The sequence below is a fragment of the Microchirus variegatus genome (genome assembly GCF_963457635.1).
Source record: "Microchirus variegatus genome assembly, chromosome: 2".
In the NCBI taxonomy this organism is placed as follows: Eukaryota; Metazoa; Chordata; class Actinopteri; order Pleuronectiformes; family Soleidae; genus Microchirus; species Microchirus variegatus.
In genome coordinates this window covers 36,387,193-36,406,742 of record NC_139803.1, presented here as the reverse complement: position 1 = coordinate 36,406,742, position 19,550 = coordinate 36,387,193, and the positions used below count along the sequence as shown (strand labels likewise).

General features: G+C 41.0%; 1 protein-coding gene across 2 annotated transcripts in view; it reads left to right on the top strand.

Annotated features, from left to right (window-relative positions):
• Positions 1-4,438: 4,438 nt before the first annotated feature.
• Positions 4,439-19,550, top strand: part of mark2b (MAP/microtubule affinity-regulating kinase 2b) — a 39,495-nt gene continuing 24,383 nt past the window's right edge. For both annotated transcript variants that reach the window (XM_083910841.1, XM_083910840.1), the window contains exons 1-2: positions 4,439-5,642; positions 18,254-18,424. In XM_083910841.1, coding sequence (XP_083766967.1) covers positions 5,592-5,642; positions 18,254-18,424 — 222 coding nt within the window. In that variant the 5' untranslated portion in view covers positions 4,439-5,591. The remainder of the gene's footprint in view (positions 5,643-18,253; positions 18,425-19,550) is intronic.

Genomic DNA, 19,550 nt, shown 5'->3' with positions numbered 1-19,550 from the left:
GGGTGAAGCTGCAAGCCAGCAAAGTTGATTTTAGCACCAGGGCTCTGTTCGCGGTGCTCGTTCAAGATCTCATATCGGTGGCGTCAAGAATCTTCTCAAAGTCTTTGAAACAAGACGTGTTTGTGAGCGAGGAGCTCATCGAGTTCACGCTGGGCGACAAGCTCTTTTATTGTTTTGCTCGAGTTCTGGGCGTTGAGAACAAAGTGCCATGTTACTACTCCAAATTACTCACACACTTGATCGGGAAGCATGTTACAGACACGCTCAGAAATCGCCGGATCACAGAAAAAAGCACTCACACGGCGTCCATACTGCCCTGCACCATTGGTCCCTTTGACCTCTACAAAATGGTTCTATCTGTTCACGAGGTGTTGCAAAGGTTAGTGGCTAGGAGGTCGTTTATGTGCAAGAATCAACAGAGATCCCCAACATCGAATGGCAGCGTGAGGCAAACGTGTGTCCAGAGGGTCATTGGGCAGGAGGCCTGTCAGCTTACAAACCCTCTCTTGAACTTAGTGCCAGACTTAGAGTATCAGGTGATACAAAGGTTAACTGTTGAGGACACAAAAAAGGCCACACAGGGCATCGATCTGTCCAAGTCGGCGCAGATGGGCGTTAAAAAAATCACCATCCAGAAGTGTTTTGTCAAGGGTTTGGCCAAAGCTTCGATCCATCGCACACTAGCACAACTAAGGAAAGAACACCCCACAGTCACGAAGGTGCAAAGCACCGACAAAATGCGGCGATTCTTTACCAGGCTCGACTCTCTCTTGGAGTACGGCAAATCGTTCAAATTTCGGGAAGATTTAAGTATTCTCATCTTCCATTACCTAACATCTCGTCATCTAGAGGAGACGAGAACTTCTCGGTTACTTCAGCATTTGTACACGAACATACGGCACAGCCTGACCTATTTCCAGACACTGATATCGTGGTGGGTGAAGACGCAAGCCGACTTGCACTTTAAGGTGGTGATGAGAAAGATAGCATCGGTGATGGCAGACGAGAAAAAGAAAGAGCCAATCAAGACGATCGTGTTGATCTCCCTACTGACGCTCGTGAGGAAAGTACCAAAACTGGACTTTGAAAACATCCGCCATGTCTACCACAGGCAACACGAGTCCATCGTCCATCGTCTGGTTGACATGGTGTTGGTGGACGTCAAAGTCTCCGACTTCCTCAAAAGTAAGATTAACGTGGTGTCGGTGTTGAAGGCTCTGTGTAAGAAGTGCGGTAGCGAATACAACGTCTTGCGGGGCTTAGCGCAGAAGGATTCAAGGGTCGAACATTTATTCGTCACCTGTCTCAAAGATCAGCTGCAGGAGAAAAAGACCGGCGCCTTCTCTAGATTTTTCAGCAAGTGCAAACACACATTTGGGCATTGTGTTTAAAAAGAGCTCCAGGCAACACTGCAATATAACCACACGTTTACATAGCAGGAGAGTTCAGAACGTGTGCTCCTCAATTTGTGGAATTCGGTAGGTTCCGCATGTATCGGTGGTGATATTCCGTTCATAATCTGGCATGCTGGCCTGCAGCAACAGCAACTCCCAGGATGCATCTGCAGCATCAGATTTGCTTAGGAAGGGTCCTCACTGAGTCATGTGACCTGGAGGTGGCAGCCATTTCAAACGCTTCCCTGTCTCCCCATGCTTAGGATACGCTGGACCGTCCTTTCCAAAGTGAAACACCCACAATCCCATGTGGCAGCAGTATATGACGCGACAGCTGGTCAGATCATAATTAGCTTATTAAAACATCAAGGAGAATAAGTAAATATGAGCGACCCTTTTGGTCAGATGCTGTTTTTAAATGTAAATATCTTCCCTATCTTTTGCATAACCTTATTTATTTTATACAATCATGACAAATAATAATGTTCTTTTTTTTGTTTTTGTTCATATTGTTTATTTTCCTATGTCGTTAATGTGCATTGTTGACGCACAATTAAGTCAAGAGTAAGTGCAGATGAACTTTCCAAGGTCCTTCTTTCCTTGTCCTTGAGACAGTTTTCATCAAAGTCAAGGAAAATGACTTAGGATATTTGTTTATATATATATTGGAAAGATTTGGAATTACCCCCAGACTTAAAGCTCCAGTGCTGAACTGCTGTCGCCCCCCTGTGGACTTCTTACTAATGACACCAAATCTCGCCTCTTGAAATGGACCTGTCTGCTGTGGAAGAGTTTTGCGTTGTTTTACCATAGCATTACTCATCCAGACAGATGTCAGGGTGAAGCCATGATGAAATTATTAAATTATATTAATGATGAAAAAAAAGAGATTATACTGAAATCACCACCAGAATATTCCAACAAAAACAAACACTTCTCTGTCACTGCACTTTCAGTGAAACCCCCCCCCCCCAAAAAAAATTTTTTTGCATCAAAAATATTTCATCAAATTCACAAAGAGAGTCCTCAAATGTGGAGCCCAGAATTCTGTAATATGTTCAGGCGTCCTGCAGATGGCGACACTTGAGTACATACAGTATTTCCCACTGTCTCACTGCATGTTGTACTTGATTGTAATTTAAATAAATTCCTCAAAAAGAAAAGTGGGGTTCAGAGCTCAGTGACATCCACTCCCCCTCTATGATAACACCATCAAAGTGTACATACTCACTAAGTCACCAGCAAGGCCCAGCAATCCCCCTGTGTATAATAATAATGATTGTGTCTCCTCTAACGGTGCCCATCGAGTACACTTTTACATCATCAGGAGATGTTTTTCCCTTCGATTCATTGGGAAATCCTGCCAGTTGGATTCTCTCCCACTCATTACTAAATAATGAGCCACTCCTACCACTTTGTTTCCTGAGTTTGTATTTTCTCCATCACATCCTCGCATTGTGTAAATGCCCCAAGTGTTTTCGGTGTTGTGACCAGTCTCCACAAAAAAAAAAGAAACCTCTCAGACTTCACCGCTTTCAGCAGCAGCAGCCATGTTATCTTTGTGACTCCATGGCTGTTGCTAAGTAACTTGAAAAATGTCTATGCCAGCTGTCAGCATCTCACAGTCAACACAGGATTCTGATGTGTGATTTTTAAAAATCACTCAGACCTCAGTTCTTGTTACAATTCTTTGTTATGATTAGGATTTTTCACCCAAGTTATGTGCCATTAAGAAACAAATTGAGGTGTAAAATTGGGACGAAAACAAATGTCTGACAGGTGAAAGAAACCAGCATTCACTGTGTGGAAACAGATAGGCTTTCAAGTGTTATTATGTCACTGGCAGCACTGCAGTCTCCAAAGAAATAAGGAAATGATTTGTTTTTTTTCCAAATGAAACAATTTTAATACACTTCTTTTTTTTGCAGGTGTGTTGTTGGCGTGGACCTTCAGGGATGTGGTCTCTCTCCAGCTGTTGGACCCGGGAATCATCGTTTTTCAATCATGTGTATCAATTTTGGATTATCGGCATTCAAGGTATAAAAAACTGGCCCCCACGTGTTGTTCAATAAATGTTTGTTAAGATAAGCAATTTTGTGCACATTCTCTGTTATTATAAAAGTGTATGTTATCACATGGGCGGCTAAATGGACGGTGTAGTGGTTAGCCCCAGGTTCCCCACCTGGTTAGAAGAAGAGCTTTCCTGCATGGAGTCCTGGTTCTCTGGTTTCCTTGGTCTAAAGACATGCAGATTTGGGGATTAGGCAAAGTGGCCCCTCTAAATTGACTGTAGGTGTGGAGTGTGACAGAGGATTGTTGTTTGTTTGTCTCTATGTGACCTTGTGATGGACCCCGCCTTTGGCCCTATGTCAGCTCAGATTGGCACCAATGACCCCTGCAACCTTCATGTAGAGGATGGATGGATGGATTTGATCAGATGGAGGGTGAAAGGGGTGTCTGCATTGACACTGGCCATAGAAAATCCCATATCGAGTTCTAACTTAGATTTAGCTCTAGTGTGTGAAATAAATGATAGGTTTTATTCCATATTATTCATTTATAAGCGTGTTTTGTCTTGTTTTGGTGCCCCAGGACACCAGGCCTTCTGTAGAAGATAGGGCCACAAATGATATTGTCGTTTTCAGTCACCTCAAAGTCTCAGTATGAATAATGTTTCGTGGATAGATGAGTTATGAGAGAATTATGTAAATAGTATGCACTGCGTGTGTTTTTCTTTCCTGCTTAAAAGAGTTCCTGGTGCTCCCCATAGTGAACAGTGCACCTGCCATTTTTTTTACTGAGCAAGAACAATCACAGTCACCAGGAAAAGTCTCGGGGGGAAAAAAGTCGAGTGCAGCCGAACACGAAACGAACCGCCTCCCTCCCTCCCGTGTTCTCCTCCTTCAGTCGTGGTGCAAGCAGCAGCCATGTTGCCGCGAGCTTGTTCCGGTATCAGGGCAGGATCGTGCGCATAGACTGCATTCGGGCGCAGCTCCTCGCCTCTCTGCCCCTGTCGCCTGTGGCACTTACCTCCAAACAAGAACAAGAAAAACCCCGTCTGTCGATAATGGATTTTACAACCTGATGATTCCTACTTGAGTCGACTGGTCACGGGGATAATAGCAGTCGGTGTACCGACAGGACGAACTGGTGTATTCACCATACACTGCAGTGCAGCAGCGGAGAGACGACCTTATTCCACTCACGCAACAGAGGGAACAGCACCGGCGATTTCCGTAGATTTTGAGTTTTGAGGCTTTGCTCTGGCAGTCACCGCCGCGACGGCCACTGGAGGATAAGCTAACTAGCTAGCTCTCCATCAGAAGCAACACTACATTGGCTAGACCTATGGGCTAAAAAAAAATCTGCCAGCTATTTTGCTAGCGCAACAAATACATTCACATTTCTCGTCTGCCATGTGACCATTTTACGGAGTGCTGCGTTTATTTTTCGGTTACCCTACCCCGGATATCTTGTTGGGAACCTCTTAAATTGTTTTGTGGGAGTTGGGAAGGTCGAAACCTCGCCGGGAATAACTTTGGCCTGAAAGTTTGTGGACACCAATTCTCGTTTCAGACCTGAAAGGAAACGACTCAGGCAGCAAAAGACAAACACGACAAAAGCGCATTAATGAAGACGTCACTGGATGCGTGTTTTTTGTAGATTTCGGCGATTGCCGAAGCTTCGTCAGGCGTAGTTAGCAACCTAACAGGTTAGCATGTTAGCCACCTAATTGTTGAACCTTGTCTTGCGCTGTTAAACCATTGCCCAACTTTTCCTCAAGCTAGCCCAAGTTGCTAGCTAGCGAAAACGTCACATCACCGGACTGTTAGTTCGCAAACTACCGTTGACACTGAAACACTGCTCATCTGGGAACTGGATGTCCCCACGTCTAAAGCGAAGCTGAAAGGGATATTTGTTTTTTTCCTGTTTTGTGCTTGCTGACAAACATGGGCCCCACAGTTTCTGCTAGCTAGTTTCCAGCTAGCTGGCTAACTCGACGAGCCGCTGATGTGGGATTCAACTTGTTGATTCACGGGTTAGTTGTCGTGCTGCTAGCTGGCTAGCGCCGTACATCTGTTGGAAATTGACCACTGTCACCAGTTACCCAGATCTTAAATGTAAAAAAGACACTGAAGAATCGCTCTTGTTCGACCGTTCCTTTCCCTCTTTTGGGCAACCCCAAGTCTTTCAAAAATGTCAACAAGGCCCCCACTGGTACAAGTCATTGAAAATTCGACCGCACAGGTAAGATGCGCATTTTAGATACTTCCCCCATATGCTAATATTGTTCGTATTTACCCATGAATACACTAAATTGTGTATTTTTTTTGTTTGGCCTTGTTTCTCTCCTGTTGTATTTGCCGTGATTCACCAGTTTGCCTACGCACTCTCACTAGGTTCCCCACTCCTTCCAGAGAGGGTGAACAAATTTAGGTTTCTGTTTAGTCTGTGACTTTGGTGCATGTCCTCCTGCTCGACTTCTTACCAGAAAGACCTGATTCAACCCTGTCAGTTCCACCTGGAATTTTATATTCTAGTTGTATGTGCAATGTAAATGTCACATTCATCATCATTTTACCAGAGCCCAGTAGTTTTCTTTGGATCATCAGGCATTCAAATCAATATGATTGAGATGACACAACACAGGCTAGATTTTAATATTTAATTTGGTAACTTTTCAGTGTGAATGTAAACACAGACTTCTTGAAGAGAAAGGCAATACCGTGTGTATTATAGAATTAAAGAGTAACCTTGCAAATAATTTAACCATATTAGTGTAGTTGAAAATCAAAGATGCATTTGGTCAAACTTGTGTTTGCTTTAACAACTCTTCAGGGATCAATTCATAAATTGTTCTTCGACAGGACGAGATCACCCATGGAACTTAAGTATTATTATTATTATTGGCTACTAGATGTGGTGGTAGAATTTGTCATATTTAGTTCAGAGGTCCATATAAATAATGCAGACAGCACACATCTGGAGGGTCTCTCAAGCAAACACTGATGCCATTTCGTTATTGCACAGGTCATCATCACAAAGGACTTTCAGTGTGTGACATTAAGAGTATGTGTTTCATGTTTCCGCTTAGTTCAGTGCAGAAATGCTGTGGTAAGATGCCCTCTAAATTTGAGAATCAAATTGAACACCAGTGCAATATAAACTGCTATTAACCCTATTATGGCTGTCATGATAATCAGGCTGCCTGGATTTATTTTGATTTTATGGCTGTAGTATTGTCTTAAAATGTTCATTGAGTGAGTGCTACTGCCCCCCTTTTCAAGATAACTTCCAGTTTCAATATCTGGTAGTTATTCAACCGTTTAGGAATACGGTACTGAGAAGCTGGCGTCACAAACGCGTGACACGCTGCATATCTGATCAGTGATTGGAAGGGCATTCTGTGGAAGTCCTGAGGGTGACCGTAATGACAATTATTTTGGTGCAAAGCCTTATTTCTCTGCTTTCTGGTATCCATCCATCCATATTTTACTGCTTTATCCGCCACGCAAGGGTCATGCTTGGTGCTGTGCCAATCTCAGCTGACATATTGTTATATACCCTGGACAGATATGGCGTTGCATGCCAAATCCTGCCAGCGACGGAAGGATTGGTAACAAAAGGGACCAGACCATTACTTCATTACTTGGGCAACTGTTGCTAAACAATACGTGTGTCTATTAAAACAAAATATCTGATAATTGAACAGGAAACAAAATCTGCATACATCCTGAGTACATATTCTCAAGGCATGTGTTATGATCAATACATTTCCTTATGTCTGCTTGAGTATCTGTGTTTCAATGTACTTCCTCTTAGGCTTTTTATAGCATCTGAGATTCACACAGCACACTGCAACATTACCAAATAACACACATCATTTAGCTACATGAAGATAAAGGGCCGATGTGCTTTTACAGTTGAACATTAATCCAGTGTTCAGTGTCTTGGAGATTAATAACAAGCACACTTAACTTCCCTCCTTGTTCAAACTTTAGCAACATGCTTGTAACAACACAACTATATGTTGGTGTTTTTTTGGGAAGAAGCGCTGCCGTCGTCCTGGAAAGTCTTCTATTCACATTACAGCATCCATACATGCTTTAGGTGTGGAGGAAAAACGTTTTGGGCCCTGGCAAGTCCTTAAGTGGGTTTGTAGGCAAAAGGTCAAGGATGGAAATGTCTCCACAAACTCAGTTTTAAAAACCATGTATTGAAAATGTTTTGGGTCATGTTTGAAGAAAAAATAGCACTTGACATGATGGTGGGCTGAGTGTTGACAAGATTCAGACTGCCTGTCTTTCTGTCAGAAATATATTTGGAGTGGATCTTATTAAAGAATGTGTATTTTGGTAAAATCTATTCTTTAATTCTAGTCATGTTACAACATACAAACTGCTTGACTGGAGTTGACTATTATTCATTTTAATATTTCACATTAAATTTACCTGGACAGATTACCATTCGGTGCCTGTGTCAATGTAGAGAGAGAGAGAGCTGTTAGATGTAAACAAGTGTGTGTGTTACAGACTTACCAATGGTTGATATTTGAAGGAACCTATATGAATATGTTACTGTTGATGTGGCACCTGTTAAACGGCTGGACCATGAACAGGTGATATCTTATGATAAATGATTGCAGAAGATTTGTCTAAAATGGGCAAGAAATGTGTTATGTTCTTCTGTAGTTTGTTCTCTAGGTACTTCCCTCAGGCAGGTTCAGTGGATTGTCTGTTTTACAGTGTTCCCTGTCTAGTCACTTTGCTCCTTATTCTGAGACGATATACTGATCTGATAATGGGTACTGCCTTGCCTCTTCAGGAGTTACTTCACCCTGAACAAAAGGAGTAACTGGGAAAATCAACCACATTTGATGAATTTTAAATGGTGCCTTCGCCAAAAGTTTCAAAAGTAAAAATTGGATGTCGGATTATAAGTATAAACCCACTGCTCTTCTAACTTTGCAGGCAAGGTAGGGGTGGGTTCTGTACTCTCGTCTTTACTGCAATTTGTCAATTCAGCAAATGTGGGGAATGGGGAATCCCTAACACTATGCCTTTGCTTATAAATAAATAATAATTATAATTGTCTTTGCTGGGCTATGAAGATAATATCAGGTAATCCTTTATTAGTCCCACAACAGGGACATTTGCATTGATATTAGCAGTTGCCCTTCAGCGTATGTTTATTTAAGTTTATAAAGGCTTTCGTAGTCTTTTATATGCACTGAAGGCATGAGTCTTGCCATATAACTACTGCAGCTTGAATGGACAAACCAGCCAGAGCATGTATTTTGCATATTGAAGCTGAAGCTTACTACGTAAAAGAAGAACCGCTTCCTTCATGGTACGTGGAAGCCACTGTAGCTCCCTGATGCGCTATAGGAGAGGGAGGGGTCAGTGACAGAGTCCTCTGTTTGTCACAAACTGCACTCTCAAATTAGATTTCTCTCCACAGTGGACCGACAATAATGGAAGTCTTATCTCTGGTTTTATTTTTATAGTTTTAAGTCCAGCATTTTTCCAAATTTAATTGCAGGCCTAGAGAGATGCTGGGTTCTCCTCTCTTGGCCCATGTTTTCTATTTTTGGTGGACGTTTTTGTGACTTGTACCAGGACTTAAAGCAGCAATGGTTTTAGATTCCAAATGCCATCAAAGGACAAAGCAAAACATAGTTTTGGAAAATGTGAGTGTAGCTAATCCCAGTTTGATATGTTTCACCTGACACCTTGGGAGTGTGAAAGCCTGGCAGAGAATCTCCCAGAAAGGTGGTGAACTGGAAATTCAATACACATGAGATAGAAGCACTGAACGTGTGAGTGTATTGGCACAGGCATGTTGGTGAAAGCATGGGTTTTAGTATTATTATTATTATTATTTTCAAATAATTATTCTTGGCTTGTCCATCATTTACACTCCCCTTGAATGACTCATCAAGTAAGAAATCTCCAACACTTGCATGTACTGTACATGTTGCTGTTACGCCCAGGAAACAATAAATCATGACTCCCTCTTCTTTACCAGACCAGTCACTAGGCAGATGAACAGAAAGACCATAGCAACAGAGAACCTGCCTTGAACATGCACACACACTTTGACTCACACTCGCACTTGAAGCCCTACATACTAGTATTACCTTAATGTTTCCCTTAAGCACAGCTAATAGCAGTTAGTTCTTAACTGGGGTAGCATTACACTTCGTAAACACTACATTCAGTGAATTCTGTTTTCATTTTGTACCCGGAACTCCTATGGACAGTTGAATGTAGGACAAGCAGGTGCTCCCGAGGTGTTTAACCAACAATGCAGTGAAGTTCAGTGCTTTTGTATGTGTGTTGGATTGTCTGAAGGAGCAGGGTAGAACAGGCCTTTCCAGTTGAGCTGAGTGGTAGGTGTGGCACCTAACTGCAGGCCTGCTATTTGAAGGAATTGACGTCATTCAGGTGAAGGAGCGTGGATTTCTCTCACTACATTAATGTTATTTGGTCTCTCTGTCTTCTATTATCAGTCAAGAATCGATATTTGGACGTCTTATGATCCATAAGAATGAATTCATCTGTGGACTGATGAGAATAAACTGCCAATAATAATTTTTTTGTTTTTGTGTTTTTTTATTCAAATACGATTTCTGTGTTTACAGTTCTTGGCAAACAGACTGCCATTGTTTGTGCACCAAGTGCTGTGTCCAAGTTGTTGTAAAGCTACTTATTGTCATTACATATTTCACAAGACTGTGTGTCAGAGGTGTTTGTTGTGGTGTTTGTTCCACTACAACTTGATATACTTAAAGGTCTTTGAAACAAATCTAGTTAAAATGCATTTAGGCCCTATTTTCTGTCACATTACTGCTTCTGTCCTGTATGATGAGCTGCATTTTAAATTTTCTAATTTCTGGTGAGTCGCACTATTTCAGAAATTCAATCAGAGAGGCAAAATTGGGTTAGTTGGGGGGTTCAAATAACCATAAATAAATAAACACCCTGAACTACCTAATAATTCATAGTGTTCATTAAAAAACCCATTATGTATTTTGAATGACAAAATTCTCTTGGAATCCAATAGAAAGCTGTTTTTTTGTTCTTGAATGAAAATGAATGCCATCATTACTTGCTAAACCTTTCTTTTCTAACTGTAATTAGTGGGTTTCAACAGGAACATTTTAAGCCGATGTGGCGTGCAACAAAGATTCTAGCTGCACTGGTATTGAGCTAGTGACAGTTAGTGAGTCAACTGTGTAGCTGAAATGTAGAGTAGACAGACAATGCTTATTATTCACTCCTAATTAATCTAACCCACGTCTTTGTGTTATGGGATGAAATTCATGCAGGAAAATACAGATATATAGATAGTCCCTAGCAGATTAAACTGAGCTTTTTGTTGTGGGCACCACTTTCTCTACTACTTCACTGCTCACAGAGAACAGCACAAATGCAATTTGTCCAGACTGTGACAGAACAGAGTAAATATGACTTTTGAATTAACATGACACACACACACAGACCAATGGAGTTAATCCAGTTTAAAAAGACACACATGACACTGGATTCACAGCAAACTGTTACCCACCATGACACCTCCTTGCTAAAATAAGGGGCCTCTCTCACAAACCTGTGTGGTGGACTTATGGCATAGCTACTATACACATGCAAGCTTTTGTAGTGATGTTTTGTGTACAGTTACTGCAATATATGTAATGCAAAGGGTTAGATATGATTTTCCTTCAAGTGGAGCTATTTTAGCACTTAAACTTTGATGGATAAAGCGATCACTTACTGTGCACATTTGCATTTTTCATTGGATCATAATAGCACTCATGTTTTGTCTGGCTTGCACTTTGTAGAACAGAACTGAGGCAGTGCGTGTGTTCCAATTCTGAGTGTGAAAAAGTGCTTCATTCCCATCCTTTGCCAAAAATAAATTCATGCAAACCTTTGTATGCCATGGTCCTGTTTAACTTGCTTTCCATTATGTGCTTGATCAAAGGACCTGTCAGACGGGCACAGCTGTGTTTCTTACAGGTATTAAGCAGCTTATGATTAACTTTGGTTAAATATAAATTTGGTCACTGGAGAGATTTTTTTATTGTACTGTCCAACAGCGTTATCGCATGTTGATGACGTCATGGGCTGCGTTAAAACTGAAGTTGCAAGGTTTTTAAATGGCTGAGGGTAGCGAGTGTGTGGAAAGTGAATGATTGGTAAAAAGGATGAGTGCAACGTCCGTTGTATGGACTTGGTTCGGTTTCATAGAATCTCCGTCAATATTCTCACTTCAGTACACGACACCACAAAATATCAACGTCGTATTCATTATATAGTATAGTAGTTTCATATTTTCAACAGGGTTAGTTGGTAATTATTGAAAAAAGTGCCTTGTCATTAATTTTGTTTAGCATGTGTCTGCATGTCAACATTTAACGTTTACACACACTGTATTTGTGCTTCAAATTAAGACAAATATTTACCTACACCATATTGTTATTTACAACAGTTTAAATGAGTATGAATGTGTATGGAAAAGGACAAAGATGCAACCCTTAAAATTGAGACGAGAGACGAGTGTCTCCGTGGTAATGATTATAACTCTTGATCAGAGATGTGTGGTGTACTGCACATGCCCAAGAATAAATCTCAATATATACAGTTTCAAATTATACCATATGAATATTAAGCCAGACCACCCTACTTCCTGTGATGCCACGATACAAATGAATCAAGCTGGGTCATATTCAGATATGCCACTGTATTGTATCATGAAGCCGCTGTATGTTCCACTTTAAGGACAGCAAACTGTCCTTGTCACATATATTATTTGGAAACCCATCTTTGCATTGAGGTGGACTATAAATAGTAACATAAACACATGAATAGCAGGGTAGCTGGAAAAAATGTGATGGGGGGGAGGGAGGGAGCAAGAGAAAATGAAGGATGAAAGAAATCCAAATAAGCATGGAGACAGAGGGTAGGATTCAGCAAGCGACAAATCTCCATAGCAACACAACCATCACGACTTGGAGTTGGGAGGTGTGTTTGTGTGTGTGTATATGTGTCCTACCACCCACAAATTCCAGTATAATGCAGCAGCTTTTGTATGTGGTTGTGTTATTTATCCTTGTTTGAATTTTTTCCACATATAGCTTTGTTCGGTGAGGAGAAAGCTTCTGTAGATATTGGGAAGTTTTAGGCTTGTGTGAGTTTTAATTCCACAATTGCTGGCCTTAGAGTCAATTTTAAACCAACTCGTTTCATATTAACAAAAAAAATGTTTAGATGTGCTATGTGGATCATCATAGTCTCATTAACAAACACTATTTTAAAGCAAATTGTACCAGCTGCTTCATTTTGGATAAATCAACATGATACATGTAGTTACTTATTGTGATGATACAGTAGTCCGTTAACATGTAGCCGTCGTCACAGCAGCTCTGCATTAGACGCAAGGTTTTGGTGACCTTACAGTTATTTTCTCCTTTGGGTGTACAGGGCCCTAATAATGACTACACATCGGTGCAAATGGTTTCTTAGCCATCAGGTGAAACGATTATAATCAAATTCAGCAACAGCACTCTGAAAATGCATCTGAAAACGCAACGTGTTCATCTCGGAAGGACATAATTATTGAATGACCAATCAAACTGATTTTTGGAGCTTTAGTAACTCAATTACCCATACTCCTGTGGAGAAATGGATGTTTAAACTGTTATTTGCTCGACTTTAATGGCAGAGTCCGCCCTTTAAAGGCAAATGTCATAGAATTCAGTTTATTATGAAGTTGCACCATCGGTTGACATGGCTGAGTCTTGGTGGTTTCTTCACTGGCCGTTTGCTCTTTCATAATAAATAGGTGTGTTGCCAACTTCGTCCCTTTATTTACCCAGCACAGTGTGACGAAAGTAGTATTTTTGATGCTAATTGGGCTAATGCTGTTCCGCATGTTTACAATTACGTTTTCAGTTTTTGTAAATGAATACTGTTCTGCACAGCAGTTTTCAGCACTGACTGGTTATTACTCATGATGTCGACAGACACACAGGCATTATGAGAGCTAAAATAGCTCTTTTTAAATTACATTTATTTAACCTTAACCCTTTTATGGCACTCAAACTATGGGACAATTTGAACTGAGTTTTAAATATTTTATTTTACCGTATATTGTTCAGTAGTTTGGATAATTATTCTCTTATTGTGTTGTTGAAATAATTACCTTTGTGACACATTGCACTTAAATTTTGGCAGAATAGGCGAGTAGCTACTACATGTTTTGTTGTGAAATGCACAGATACTACGCTGTGTGTATGTGGCCGCTTCCCGACTCTGTGGTGACAAAGTCAAGTTGTCCTTGGACAGGAAGGGACAGTGTTGTTAATTATTTCAAATCTGATGACTGTGAGACGACTTGTAGCCTCTAGAGAGATTGTTTGACAAACCGTATTTTCTACAACTCAGATTTTTTGTAATGTTCTTAAAGGATTATCATTTATTTAACACGAGATTAGTCTTAGTTTATGAACTAATCGAAGTTGTGTTTTCATTGGTGTGTTTATCTGTGAATTTGTCCTTCTGTCAGCATCTTCATGTCTACGATGTTTGATGGATCAATCTGAATTTTTTGTGATGGGTAGATGATCCCCAACGTCCCCATTTAGGAACTCTCTTATCTCTTATAATAGACACTCTCTGAGTGCTTTTGGTCCCCGATTTTTCCTCTGTTCCCTTGATGAAGTTTGTTTCTGTTTTTGCTTATCATGCGTTCAGGTTCAGCTGTCTCGTTATAGTAGCGTGTAGTTCTCACTTCATATGTGTCTGTCCTTTCGGGTTACTTTGAGAACCATACTCTGTGAAATTCCATCTGGTTATATCCGAGCGCCTTCCTCCCAGAACTCAGATTAGTAAAGGTCAGTGATAATGAGGCCTGAGTCAAAACACAACCAGTATTGCATTGGATTAACATTACTCTTTCTCTGTGTGTGGGTGTATGGGTGTGTGCCTGTACATGTCTTTATTGGGCTGTGAGGACACATTTTGGTGTGTGTGTGTGCGTGCGCGCGCGTGCATGCTGGTCATGTGCATATGCTTGTGTTTTCTGTGTGGCAGTAAATGGCTCTTCGCTGCATGCATCATGACAGAAAGTCTTCACTTCGTGTGTGTTTTTGGGAGGGGGGCTGAATTGCTGGGCCGGATGTAAACACTATACTAATGGTCTCTCCACACGCATTGGACGAAAAAGGGTCTGCCCCCATGCAACAGGCTTTACACACAGTAGCCACATTCTGTGCAGGTCCAGAGAAACTTGTGTTTTGCTTTGTTGTTGCTTGTGAATTATGGTTGTTGTTGAAATGGGTCACAAATTTGACCTGGGAATCACAAAATGCTTCGCAGAACATCAACAGCAGCCAAGCTGCGAATGTATTTGAAGAGTTGATGCATTAAAAGGGGAAAAAGTTTGTCAAATCAGTTTTAAGATATAAAACAATCTTGTGAACTGGCTTCACCTAATTGGTCACCTGAAGTGCTCTACACTTCACGTTCCTGGTTCCTTTGAGCACATGCATAGTGAAACGGTATTTGTTACTGACATTTACAGTGGGTCAAAGGACAACTAGATATATACTGCAGTTGTTATGCCACAGTGATTATATGTTCCTTTGGACTTCCTTGCTAAACTGTGTATGCCAGCATTTCTAACTCGACATTCATGAGTTACAAGTAGCATAGCCGTGTAATGTGAGAACAAAACAATGATGTCACTTATTGTCCTCCAACACATCTATAATTATAACTGAGGGGAGAGGTGGGTATGCGCATATGTATGTGTGTTAATATCTTTGTGTGTCTGTGGTGGTGGGGGGGAGGGGCGTCTGCTTGGCCTGCAGCTGCCCAAAAATGAAGGAAGAATCAGAAGACAAAAATAGTCTGACATGAAAGAGGATAGGAGAGAAGGTAGAGGAAAGAGTTTAGAAGCTGTGGAAGAGTGAACAATCTTAGTAGAAATGCTGCAAAACAAATAAAGTACTCTGCTACCTTATTAGGCCTACTGACTCCTGTGTGGTGAACAATTAAAGTGTTTGCTAATCAATGACCGTAATAGCAGTTATACATGTTAAACAGCCTTCATTAGTTTTAGTTTCTTCAGCCATCTGTGAAACACATGAAATCACTTTCTTACATTCATAAAAGGCAAAAGATTATAATGAAAAACTGTCATTTTTTTGAATAGAAGTTGCCACGTTGATAAGAGTGTCCAACCTGAGCTCATAAATATTAGGGATGGGCTGATATGATACTCGGTATCGGTCTGATATTGGTCAAAATCACTGGATTGTACATTGGACAGATAAAAATATAAAATCAGATCCAAAAATCCTATATATATTGCATGTTTGACTATGAACAGACTGTAAGAATGGAAATAAATATATCAGCAACAGCATTTTAGCAGACTCGTGTTAATTTCTTCCTTATAGGAGAAGAATATTTGTTACACAGTTAGATTATAACAAACAATTTCAAGCTATTGTCCGTTTGTTTTTTTTAAATGTGTGCTGTTGTATTTATCCAGTGGTTTTAAATCAGGAGCAAGTTGACTTGTTGATTCAACGCCTTTTTGAAGGTTGTGGAAATCTCAGCTGAGCAGTAACCACTTTCTCTTTCATTGTGTGTGTATAAAATTCTGCTGTGAGCTCATGAATCACACCTGTTGAGCCTAGAGATTAGCAGCGGTAGACCGATTCTAGTTTTTCTGGGCCGATATTGATACTGACACTACTTAATGAGGCCAATAACTGATTTTACAAACTCAATTTGTAAAAAAAGATGTTAATCCTTTAAACAGTAGAAAGCTTTGGTGATAACGCAAAAGTCTAAGATAATGCCTCAATTAGACTAAACGGCGGGTTCTTTTCTTGAATAAGTCAAATATGTTCTATGCTTGAGCTCATTGCCGATACATGTAGAGGACATTTTTATGAACAGGATGCTGTATCACTTAAAAGTAGACCTTGGGATAGACGAGCGTTTTGTTAAGGGCATAATTTGACCTGTGGGGGCTCTATTTTGGACACCATTACGCTTGTGAGCTCAGTGCTAAGCTAGGGGAGTGACAGAGAAAGATGGATCACATAGATCTGCGGGTGGACAACCCAGCTGATCCAGGAATCAGTTTTGCATTGTCAGATTTGGTCTCATTGTCTCAAATAGTGTCCAAGCATGACACATTGTCTTCCTCCCGCTCTTCCACATGGTCCTAAAATAAAAATCATTTGTGTCCTCTTCACACTGGGAAACATGAGGCCTTTCACTGTCCCCTGGGTATAAAGTAATGGCCATTTGATTTCCATCCCAGTCCCCTACTTTTGTCCAAATGTAATCTGGCCTATGACGCTTTATGTTGGTCTGCACTGTCAGCATTAAGTTGTTGGGGGTTGGTGGAGGGATGCAGACATTAGATCATACCATCTGGACCGAGAAACTCAATGAAGTCATCATGGATATCCCTGATTCCCATGACCTAAGATATAGTATCAGAGGGAGGAACATGTTGATGAAAACGTGATTTGTGGTTAATTTGTGAGAAAGTCGCCCTCTAATTTGCTCAAACCAGAGACCGATAATTTATTGAATCAAATGTCTGTGTTGGAGCCGGAGAAAGATTTGATTAGTGTGAACCTCTTCACTCTGCACCATCAGTGTGAAGTTCACTCGACCAGCTCTCTCTCATTTGTGTCAAATCTGAGGTTTGTGTGTGATTTGCGCTGCTGTGTACATGCCATGTGTGTGACAGACTGACTGTATACCCCCCAACTTATACCCCCTGCTGGTCATGCTACAGCTTGTGTGTGCGTGTTTGCATCTCGTCACCCTGGAGCCAGTCGTCCTCGCCCCTGACCCTGATCCTTGTCACCTGTCTGCTCAGATCACACAGACACACATTTGTGGACACTGACATGCTCACAATTGCTGTGACCCTTTCCTGGAGCTGAAACCCAATCGCAGTTGTCAGCCATGCAAAACTTGCCAGCACAGCAAGGTTTTGTTTTCTTTTTGTGGGTGTGTGTATAACTCGAAAGACCTACTGTCTGCTGTAAAATGAACTGAGGCAAAGAGACTGTTAAAAATAACTTTATACATTACTAGCCCTGGCTGGATTCTTGCATATGACCATACGCTCAAGTTAAGTCACATAAATATAGTCGGGAAGCTGGGGTGATTATTATTTTGTGCTTTACTTTATCTGAAACTAATGATGGCCATTTTGGGCAAAAAAAATATTTTGACATACACAGGGAACTATTCATCAATCCTTCAGAAACACCTGCACATTCACATGCATGTAAAGAATAATAGAAGCATTCAGATTGGATACACCTGCTTTACTTTTCAATTCCTCTTAATGACGAGCCATCCCTCCCATTATTCAAAGATGGACGGTGTGTGCAGGCTATGCCCGATTACAGTGTGAAACATAAAGCGTATTAAAACCAATGATGTTTCTCCATTATTTTCATTACAGATTTCATTCATTTTATTTTGGAATTTACAATTTTGCATACACACATTGAATTACTGTAAAATATTGAAATGTTCTATTACTTTTTTTGCATCTTTATATAAGCAGTGCCTCTACATTTCCACTAGAAACTAGGGATATAACATGAAATGCTTGACTTCTCTGTCCTTATAAACGTTGGACATCCTGTGATTATATTTTACATAAATGCAACATCGTCGGGTCAACTGAACAGCACGTTAGGAAGTCAAATCTTTCCTGTGCTTTTGCCCAGTCACAGTTTCTTCCTAATCTTTTCAGTCATTGTTTGCTGACACACTTATCTCCTGCCTTTTTTTTTGTCTGTCCAGGAGTCCAAGTCATCATCTGGCCGCTCCAGCATGCCTCGGTGTCGGAACTCCGTCGCCACAACCACATCAGATGACCAGCCACACATCGGTAACTATCGGTTACTGAAAACCATCGGCAAAGGCAACTTCGCCAAAGTCAAACTGGCACGACATGTCCTCACCGGGAAAGAGGTAAGCATATATACATACACTCGTTGGTAGGCATTCATCCATTTTGGTTGCACTTCCAGAGGCCACTGACTTTGTGAACTTTTATTTTTCGCAACATTCAGGACAATGCTTGGCTATGGCTTGTTAGTAGGACAAAATATAGGATCTGAAAACTCTCTGTTTTCAGGAAGTGATGATTTAATTACCACAAACTACTTAACAGGGAAAATAAGCCTCATATGTTTTTAACTAGCTGCGATGGTTTGAAGCATAAAATCTATATAAATTTTGAGCGGATGTCTAAATTATAATCTTCCTTCCTGCTCTCGGGCAGGGTTCACGCTGCGATGCACAGTAGTTCTTGACTGATCTGGGGCTTGCATGGCTTTGGAGACATGTACATCTGCTGCAGGAGATTAGTTCACCATTGTCAGCTTGAATAGTAAAGCTTAAATGTCTCTAGCTTACTGCAAATTCCAGATGTGATGTAACCGAGTGGCGTGTCCTTTTAAGAGAAAAGCTGTGTCTGGGGTGAGTCCATGCTGGGTTCTGTCTGAGGCCCTGTCAAGTCAACTGTTGGCCTGTGTGAGACCAAGGGGGTAGGCGGGCTCTGTCAATGTGTGACAGCCCTGTGCCTGACACGCTGATAACACTCCATGTGACTTGCTGGCACGCACACACACACACACACTCAAAGAAAACAAGGGAGAGTCAGAGGGCATGAAAGAGTCAGGCAGACAAGTACAGCCAGAAAAAGAAGTGGAAGAAAATAGTTTGTTGACAGTGAAAAACAGAAATGAGAGATGGAGAATTCGACCTCCCCATCCGTGTAGTTTCTCTTTGTTGCCTTTTCTCCTGTTCTGTTTCATTTTGTTTCACAGACATTTTATGTCTCTCAGCACTTTTTAAATATGTGGGTTTTTTTAAATATCTATTTATGCTTCACATGTTGGTGTCCACGGTTTAATTGTGAACTCTAGATCTTGGTATGACGTGGGTATAAAGCCAGCTGCAGCTGTGTGTGTGTGTGTGTGTGTGTGTGTGTGTGTCCCTGTATTCTGCCCCCGTTATGTAACAATCACCTGCCTTGATTGTGTGATTATAACTTCATGCTGCAGGATCATATTGTTCCGTTGGGATCAATTAA